General features: G+C 42.3%; 1 protein-coding gene across 1 annotated transcript; it reads right to left on the reverse strand.

Moving 5' to 3' along the window:
* Positions 1 to 770: 770 nt before the first annotated feature.
* On the reverse strand, positions 771 to 10,299 carry KIAA0907 (KIAA0907 ortholog; the record flags this gene model as incomplete). Its single annotated transcript, XM_010079013.1, has 13 exons — positions 771 to 981; positions 1,817 to 1,908; positions 3,813 to 3,925; positions 4,913 to 5,068; positions 5,567 to 5,820; positions 6,037 to 6,094; positions 6,663 to 6,723; positions 6,986 to 7,197; positions 7,596 to 7,759; positions 8,350 to 8,402; positions 8,957 to 9,036; positions 9,393 to 9,521; positions 10,192 to 10,299. Coding segments are annotated over 13 exons (1,680 nt in total), but the record flags the coding sequence as incomplete, so codon positions are not given.
* Between the last annotated feature and the right edge of the window lie 4 nt (positions 10,300 to 10,303).

The raw sequence follows: 10,303 nt of genomic DNA on the forward strand, positions 1-10,303 counted from the left end.
TGAAACAGAAGGGGCAGAATCAAGTGAATGAGTTAAGAGATGGGGGCGAACGTGACGAGGAGGAGTTCCATCCGAACTGCTGAATGGGAACCGATCCAGGGGTGACTGGGAGAAGATTAAGTACCAGCACTACTGCGCCAAGATGAACCCGTGAGAAAAACTGAGCATCCCCCCACCCCAACATCTGGCTAAAACGAGAAGGCGTGGGGTTAGTAAAACCACAGTTTAAAGAAAAGACAGCGCTGAGTTACAGGAGATGCTTAAAGTAAAAACAAATTAAGAGTTTTAGGAAATGTGATCATCAAGTTTTTCAGAACTACTATATATTCCTTCCATTTGTTGAAAGTCCAAACATTGAAGCCAGGGTCACCATTAGCTCAACAAGACTGCAAATACAGGCTGACAGCAGGAACGCTCAATAAAATATGGACACCAGGCGCAGGACAAAGTCAGTGTGACAGACTCTTTCCATTTTTAAGTTATCCTGGAAAAATGGGAAACGCAGGCCGACAGGCTTCCCTAGTTTCTCTTTGCAGTACTTCCCCCACTGTATAAGGGCCTAGCCCTGTCAGAATACTATTTCAAATATTTTCTTTTCAAATTGACCAATTCACTGCAGAAACAAGGATTTTAAAAATAATGGAGCCCTTTCAAGGGGGAATACTCAACTTTTAGCTTCTGCAAATGTAAAAACAATGCATATTTGCAAAGTTCATTCTGTAATATACATGCATTATTGCTAGAAGGAAAAACAAGATGAATGAAAACTCTTTTGCAGCTTTTATGGTGCCATCCAAAATGGCATCTGTTGTTTAGCTCGCTGTTGTGAAGAAGGGTACTGGTATCCCAAACTCCATCCCTGTGAAAAAGTACTTGCGTTTTTATGGCCACCGTGTTCCTCCTCTTCATCTGACGAATCTCCAGCATATGCCACTAATCCAAAGCCCTTTTCTCCAGTTTTCATCTTCTTAGCTTGATGATCTAGGAGGGGAAAACAAAACAAAACAAACCCCCCAGCCCCCAAGAAGAAAAAGTAAAAATAAAAAGAGATAAAATGCCCCAGAACGAGTTAATTAAAAAAAAAAAAAGACGTTAATTGTAAATTGTTAGTTGGACACCATTTTGAGGTCACAAGGCCAATGGTCACCCAAGGTTGAAGGCCACACGAAACAGCACCAGCAACAGCACATGTGATCCATCAGAACCATGTAAGAGAACAGAGAAAGAAGAAAGAAAGACACAAAAAAGGTAAAGTTAGCAAATGGGTCTAAGTTACAGCAATTTGACCGTTAAAGAGATAAATACATAAAGAAAAGTAGAAATTTTGTTCAAAAGAAAGCTAACAGAAGAGCAACCTCTGGGACCAATACTGCAGAAAAACTAAGGTTAAACAGGCTAAAGTGATGTACCTGCAGACCTGAAAGGCACTAAACTACCAGGAGAGTTAAAATTATTACATGTTTTACCAAGCTCTGCACAATGTAAATCCACACAGTATCTGTGTTACAGAACAATCCCAAGAGATTCTGTGCCTCAGCTGACTGATGGGTCAAAAATACCCGCCCTGAGTCCTTCACTTACACTCTCCTCATTCATACAGATATTTATTAAATTTTTAAGAGACGCATCATGTCTGTATAATCACAGCAAACATAAGTGACTTTAGAGCAGCACAACACAACCTGCTTTTCACTTAAACAACGCAGTATAAAGAACAGCCCAAAAACCCCCCAATTTAAACGAATGTTAATACCAGCACAAACTCACTTGGGAAAGGAAACCTGACGTACAAGTGTATTTTATTCATTGCACTCACCATGGTTGCCTGGTAAAGACCCCACACCATTTCTTTCTTCAGATTCCGATTTCATCCCAGTGACAGGAAAAGCTGGCGGAGGCATCAACTGCCTATTTAAACCAAAGCAAGCCCTTGTTTTTTCAAAACCACCAAAGAGTCAAAGGCAATAGCAAACAAATTCATGACTCAGTCCTTGACCTGAGGAGTTTCACTTTTAACTGCCTGACTAACCTGGTGGCCTTCTACGATGAAGTGACTGCATCAGTGGACAAGGGAAGAGCAACTGATGTCACCTACCTGGACTTCTGTAAGGCCTTCAATATGGTTTCCCCCAACATTCTTACCTCTAAATTGGAGAGAAACAGATTTGATGGGTGGACTATTAGATGGGTAATGAATTGGCTGGATGAACATGTCCAAAAAGTTACAGTGAACAGCTCAACGTCCAAGTGGAAACCAGTGACAAGCGGTGTCCCTCAAAGGTCCATATGGGGACCAAGACTATTTAATGTCTTCATCGACGACAGAGACAGTGGGATGGAGTGCGTGTTCAGCAAAGCTGTAGATGACACTAAGCTGGGCGGTGCGGTCTATACGTCAGAGGGAAGGGATGCCATCCAGAGGGACCTTGACAGGCTTGAGGAGAGGGGCCCGTGCGAACCTCACGAAGTTCAACAAGAGCAAGTGCAAGGTCCTGCGCCTGGGTCAGAGCAACCCCCGGCATCTGTACGGGCTGGGGGATGAGGGGATTGAGAGCAGCCCTGCCAAGAAGCACTCGGGGACACTGGTGGATGAAAAACTGGACACAAGCTGGCAACATGTGCTTGTGGCTCAGAAAGCAAGTCACATCCTGGGCTGCATCAAAAGAAGCATGGCCAGCAGGCTGAGGGAGGCGATTCTCTCCCTCTACTCCACTCTCAACATCCCGCCTCAACTATGGTGTCCAGCTCTGGGGTCCCCAGCACAAGACACGGACCTGTCAGAGCGAGTCCAGAGGACGGCCACAAAAGTGATCTGGGGGCTCCTATGAGGAGAGGCTGAGAGAGTTGGGGTTGCTTGACCTGGAGAAAAGAAGGGTCCGGGGAGACCTTATTACAGCCTTTCGATACCTCAAGGGGGCTTATAAGAAAGATGCAGAGAGACTTTTTACCAAGGCCTGTAGTGACAGGACAAGGGGTAATAGTTTTAAACTAAAAGAGGGCAGATTTAGATTAGATATAAGGAAGAAATTATTTTCTGAATGGTGATGAGACACAGGGTTCCCAGAGAAGCTGTGGATGCCCCGCCCCTGGAAGTGTTCAAAGCCAGGCTGGACGGGGCTTTGAGCAACCTGGGCTAGTGAAAAACGTCCCTCCACACAGCAGACAGGGTGGACTAGGTGATCTTTAAGGTCCCTTCCAACCCAAACCATGCTATGATGCTATGAAATAAAGTGCAAGCCCAACAGTTTTGTGGCTCAATGCACTGGAGTGTGTGAGGAAGAATAATGATGCCCAATGACTTCAAATAGCTATGCTGAATTTAGGATTACATACAAGATGGAGAACGTGGAAAACTTTACGACACCTTTGATGTATTTCATAATGACCAGAGAACAAAAGGGACTACCAAGTAAATCTTTTCCTGAAACTTCAGGCTACAGTATTTCAAGTTCACAACTTTTTCAGATTTGTTTTTAAACTTGGAATCATTTAAAGTGTAAGTGCTAACCTATTTCACAAGAATATCCTGTTATCTCAAGAAGCTGGCAACATACCAAACCCAAAGTAAGAGCATACAGACTTAGGGAGCAGTGGAAATTAAGCCATTTTCATAACATTGCATGAAAAGGTAAGCCTTGCATCCCTTCCCCTTAAAAAAACAACAAATCACCCACAAAAACCTCACCCACAACAAAACAAACAACATCCCTAACTTCCAAATCACAGAAGAGAACATGAAACACAGATCACCTCTGAAATAAGCTTTCCATCAGAACTGGGAAAGACCTGAACATCATTCTTTCATCACTCACCTGTCCCTCTCTCTCTCCTTTCCTGAGGAACTTGCTGGCTTCGTTCCGGCTCCATCGATTTCACTCTGACTGGAGAAGCCTGTACCTAAATTAGTCATATGAATGGGTCCATGCTATGAGCAGAAAAACACACGGCATTAGCAAATCTACAACTACGACATAAGCTATAGCTCCTTAATGACAATGACAGGAAACCCAACTTTTCAGAGCATATTACCAACTAGCAGAAGAAACCACTAATCGCCGTTGCTAAGCAAAGTGCTTTCTCCCAAAAATACTGAGAGTAACCTAGTAAGAAACACACCTGAGCACCACTATGGAAGACACCTCACCACCTACTCCACACCTCTTCAGTAGTTCAGGACAGTAAAGATAGGTGCTTAGTTCATGGATCAACTTATTACCTCCTCAATCAGGTAATTCTGAATACTGTACAGACCTCATGTTCAAGATACTACTATTAGGCCTAACATATAGGCAGTTCCTTATCATCTCCAGGCAAAGCTTTTATTAACGGTTTCTGCCTGTGAGCAGGGGTCTATCATCAGAGAAGCATTTGCAGACACTACCTTTTCTAACATACAAGTCTGAAGAACTCAAAATTATTTTTATTAAAATCAACATTTGCTATCTTAAAAAAAAAAATCAATCTCTTAAAACTAGGATTCTTGAAATCCTCTCAAGTGCAACCTGCAAGAAAGGTAAACGGGAAGATCTAGCAGTTATTACCACATTTTCCTTCCACCCCTCAAAGAAGCCCACCCAACAGACCCACAAAAAACCAAACAAAACCCCAAATAATCTCCCTTTAAGCTAACCAGTAACACGCTATTGTCATCGCTTTGACCTGAACGCACCACTGTTCTTCACAAAAGATTGAGGGTACGGAAAGCAAGCTGCCAATGACTCAAGTCAGTCACAGTTTAAGAACAGTGCATCCACTCAAAGAAACCAAAGCGTGGTCTCAATATTTTGCAACAATTCCTGCCATCTGCCAAAGGTCTTGCTTGACTGTTGCCAAATAAACTGTGCTAAAAACAATCTCTCTCCAGCCCAGTTCCATTTTGGTGAATGAAGTAAAATTGCTGATTTTATTCCACCTGATATCCCAGCAGTCCTGACTCTCTCTCATCTGGCAGCTCCTCAGTGAAGCGTCTCTTTTGACCTTGGGGATGGGGTTGGACTTGTGGCTGTGTACTAGTCGGCATGGTTGTTTTTATCGGGGCAGCAGGAAGGAAAGGACCACTCAGTGGACTCTGGCATGCAGAAGTTGAAAACAAAACACAGGAAAATTTGATAATATGCATATAAAGTATTAATTCAATGTAGAGTTTCATAAATAGGCGTGGAACACACAACTAGTTTATCTTTGCAGAGCCTGAGAGACACTAAAAGGAAATTCACTACTTTAAACAAGTATTTAATTTATAGAATGCTCCCACCTCAAACTAATCACTGTCTGCAACTCAAACTCATTGTACCTACATAGCTGCATCACAGCCTGTGCTAACGCTTTCCATGAACAGGCGACCACTCCCTGCAAATACCCTTTATGTTATCAGGTGGCTATGGTATAAAAAACGCAGTTTGAAGCACCCATACCAACAATTTAGTTGCTTAGACAGAAGAACCAGCAAAACAAAAACAAAAGCCATAAAGAAGAATTCTCCATCTGGGACTACTTTAAGTAGTTACCAAAGAAACAGCCGAGTATGTTGACTACTATAGAGCAAGTAATTAATCCGTGGCAGTACCTGGCCAGTGCTGGCTGGAGGCTGCACTTGAGATATAGGGTACTGCGTTGGCACAGGCGGAACTCCTGTGGGTAGTGGCGTCAGGACTCCAGGTGCCAAGGGCACTGCAGGCGGTACTATGCCTGGTACACCATACGGAGGCTGAACTGGTTGTTGAGGAGGGGGAACAACAGGATAACCAGACTGATACCCATTGGACGGGTAATACGATGGCTGGGAAGGTACGCTATTGATAGCAGCAGGCTGCGTGAAGCCTGGGGGAAGAAGGGGGGAAAAAAAAAAAACCAGTCATCTTAATTCAGTTAAGAGTCACAAAAGAATCAAATGTAATTACCAAATGTAAAAGAAACAGCTGGACTAATTTCCAGTTGAAGGACTTAAAGACTTCCACAGGTAGACAAATTCCACAAAACTCTAAGTACAGCTCTGCAGAATGCAACTCCAAAGACTTCATTAATGCTAACATTTACCTGCTAAGGGTACTGCAGTAGTTATCTGATTCACAAATCGTGAGTATTCAGCATGAACCTACAAAGAATTTACAAAAATTTGACAATAAACATCTATTTACTATATTAACCTTCTGCCAGCAAAAGGCATCTTACCACGTGTCCCCATAAAACTGTATGGGGACTTCGATTACAGAACACACTGTGCACAAAGACAGCAATAATCCGAGCATAAAAACTGAAAAAAAAAAATCCCACAGACCAAAACTGCCACCAAAACCCCGCTGAACATCCCACTAATTCTGCTGGTCCCTGTGACAGACTTGGTTAAAATACAGGATAATCGTTCACAGGAAATAGAGTGGCAAACTAGTTACTTTAGTAGAGACAAAACACTCAAAAGAATCTAAAAGCTTCCATATATTTTTCAAAAGAGGCTTTGTAGCCCATACTCAATACTAACAGAAAGACTGTCTCACAGGATTTATTCACTGTACAAAATTTAGACAGCAGTACTTAGAAGGAAAAACCTATTAGCAAGTCAGAACACAGGGACAGTTTTGCTGAGAATATAAAAGAATCATTAGCCAGGCACATGCTAAAGCTACAACAGGCTCTGAAATCTCATCCTTGTAAGAGCTACTCACGGTTTGCAACAGATTCTCGCACAGCTTTTTAGCAGCTGCCAAACCTTCTGGCTTTGGGTGACTGAAAACATATACAAAAAAACATCTCATAAGCACAAATGTTTTCACCAAACTTGGGAGCTACTTCTTTCATCAGCAACCTGCTGTCAGATCTTAACCCTTTAATGAGTGACCAGTCACCTCAACGGGACTCCAGCAGCTCTGCAGCCGTTTAGCACAATTGTGAACAAACAGCGATGAGAATTCCCCACACTGATTAAACAGTAACCTACATTCATGACTGGTCACCGGGATTATTTAAAAAATACCCAAACACTTTATACCTGATGTAGATGTACATGGGTTCAAAAGCTTCTCTGCCTGATGCCGGTTCTATGCAGCCCGAGCCTTTCCCACGCAGAAAGACTTTGGCACCCGTTTCAATTTGAATGTGCTGCAAATAGGAGCAACCAGGCCCTTCCACCTTCTCCTTCACATTAAATGTAGGTACAGCATGTTCCAGACCAACAAATAGCTTGTCCTGAACATAATGCATCTGTAAATTTAACAGGAAGACATCATTATTTCACTCTAAGAATTAGGATGTTCATTTCACTGGAGGACAGAAATATTATTTCTATGACAGTCACTTTCATGTCAGATGGCACAGTCAGCCCTTTGCTTTCCTGTAAGTAGGACTGCTCTCTCCATCCTTTTTCTTTTAGGAGGCTACCGTCATCTGAGTCTCACTCTTCAGACTCAGCCTGATTACTCCTCCAGTTTTCACAACATGCAAGGGGCTTTTTAAATTTTTGGGGGTGGTTTTTTTTTTGGTTTGGGGGTTTTTTTGTGGTTGCTTTTTTTTCATAAATAGCACATTACATGTATACTTTGTAACAGGTAAATCTTGTAATCTGTGATATTCAATTAAATTCACAAAAATGAATTACTCACCCCTGACTGAAATGGAGGTTTTTGGCCAACTGCTGGAGACAACTGAGTAATAGGGGCTGGCTGGTGATAGACAGTAACTGTAGCTCCGTTGAACGTTGGACTAGAACCTGTGGCTGCTTTAACTACGCCGTTAGTAATTATCTCTTTAATTCGGTTAACAGCTCCTAGTTGACAGAATATGAAATTGACTTTTATTTCGGACCTTGTCAACTGCCCAGATTAACCAAATCCTGCAACGACTAGGTTACTTTCCCACATTCTGCGACAGCAGATCTACACGCAAAAAGACTGCATCCGATGGCAGGGCCCAACATGTGAACACCTCAACAGTTTACAGTTTTCCTTTTTTTCTAGCAGGCATAGGCAAGACAGGAGTTCTTTGTGCTTCTAAGAGAAATGTAGATATCTCACAAAAAATGTTCATATTTGTATATTAAAGGGAAGGTCTCACTGTCACACACCTATTGCAATGTGACCTCAGCAGGTTATCATTGAATAAACTTACACGTAAGAGCCGCACCTGCCTAGGAACCCCACCCCACGCCCCCCACCTTCTTTGCAGGCTATTCCTGACTGATGCAGTACACAGCACCTTGGGTAGTGCTGAGCAGCAATGTTAACATCAGTTTAAATGGGGTCTGTTATCAACACTGAGATATTTACAGTACACATCCATAATGGTCATTACAAAGCCCCTTAGTAAAACCTCTATCACAAATAATGAGAGAAAAAGCTGAACGCTTAGTACACTTACTGTCAACCAATTCCCGTGTCTGACCCTGGACATGAAGATACAAAGGACGATCTCTGGAAAGGAAATGTCAAATATTCCATTAAACCCACAGAGAACACACAATAATGGATTCAATCTAATTATATTAGAGTCATCTAGACATGCAAAGTCTTCCATAAGGATCTGAAATACTCTTCAAATAAGAAAGTAATTACATGACAACTTTATTAAAGTTACACCATTTTAACTTGCTTGTCCATGTGAAAGGTGGACTAACTAAAAGCATTGAGTCTAAGAAATATTAGCTCTCTTGGTAACTGGAAAGTTGCCCATTCTTGGCAAAACACACAAGAGATACAGTATAGTGTTCAGTCGTAAGAAGTTCATCAGTCTGATCCATCACATTTGTGTTTATTTTTTTTAATTTCACCCTATCAATATTAAGCAGGTAGGAAAGCAGCTACGCAGCCACTGCTATCATAGGGGTAAACATATTGGAAACATTCAATAGCCAATTCGCTCTGGCGCCAGAGGTGACACTGCTCATGAAAAACAAAACAAACAAAAACCCCATCACTTTGCCACCCAATGAGAAAAAAAGCAGAAACCCCAAAAAAGAAATACAAACCCAGGTCCCACTTTTGCTTTCTCTTCTGCAGTCATGAATCTCCCTCGAGTAGAGACAGCGGCTCCACTCAGTCGACTTATCTACGAACAATTTAAAAACCCCGTGACAAGTTTGCCAATAATAAACAACATGCACAAAAAAGCCCCAAAGTGGTTTAAGCTATGTTGTTGTATAAAAATAACAGAAGTCACTACTAAAGTGGTAAGAGAAGGAATGGTGCCTGCTAAAGGACAGGAGGTATGCTACCTTACCTCATCATATGACATTTTATTTAACAAACCAATGAACTACTAAACAAAGTGTCTCAGAAAACACAACAAGTTTTGTAAAGAAGAAACAACTACTGTATATAATTTATTGCAAGCTCTTTTAACCTTACAAACAGGTACAAATGCCCTGCTGAGCCTAACATATCACAGACAGATCCTGAACATACCTCGTCCTGAGTCTGTCCTCTAGTCAGCAGGTTTCTGCACGTGAGAGGGACATCATTGATTTCTACCTCTGCTACCACAAGGTCATCTTTGCTTTTACTTGTAGTCGGACCTTTCCCCAGCGCCTGCAGCTTCAAAAACAATCATTGCAAAAGACCAGCAGTTGGAAAGCAGAGATAAATGATGTAACAAATTGACCCCAGTACTCTAGAGGTGAATATACTTTTCATTCTCTCCTTTCAGCTGTTGAACCCCAAAGCTTTACAAATATTAGCAGAAAGCACATTATATCTACTACCTCGAGCCCAAATAAAACCCCTAGTTTCATCTGCAGCACATTTTAATAATTACTGCTTCTGTTCTATACATGGAGAAACAGGTGTAGAATTAAGCAGTAAAGTTGCTCAAACAGAAACCAAGGCATCTTAAATTTGAACTGGCATCTCTGACAGAAATCTGTGAGACTAATAAAACATGTAATTCAGACCTCTCCCAACTCCCCTTACACAGATAAAGAATTTAGTATTTCCGTTCAAGATCTAAACTCATCCACACTATGATTATGCTTCCCCCCTCTTCTTTTTTTAGAACAATGGTATAATATTTTGTGTCAGTACCTACGTGCTACGAAAGAAAAAGACGAGGAGTCACAGACAGATTCAGAAAATGGGCAGAAAAGAGCTCATCGGGAGCTATCCCAAGAAATAAACGTCGCAGGTCTCCAGAAAACAGGCGTGACACGCACCCTCACCCAACGCCTCTGGGCCTGGCACCCCACCGGTCACCCCTCCGGGGACCCACCTTGTCCGCCGTGCTGGGCGCCGGCTTCAGCTTCCCTTTGGCCATTAACATCGCGTTGATCTTGGCGGCCACGGCCGCGGCCGCATCCAGCGCTCCCGAGGGGGCTGCGGAA

The sequence above is a fragment of the Pterocles gutturalis genome, unplaced genomic scaffold (genome assembly GCF_000699245.1).
Source record: "Pterocles gutturalis isolate BGI_N339 unplaced genomic scaffold, ASM69924v1 Scaffold28598, whole genome shotgun sequence".
NCBI lineage: Eukaryota > Metazoa > Chordata > Aves > Pterocliformes > Pteroclidae > Pterocles > Pterocles gutturalis.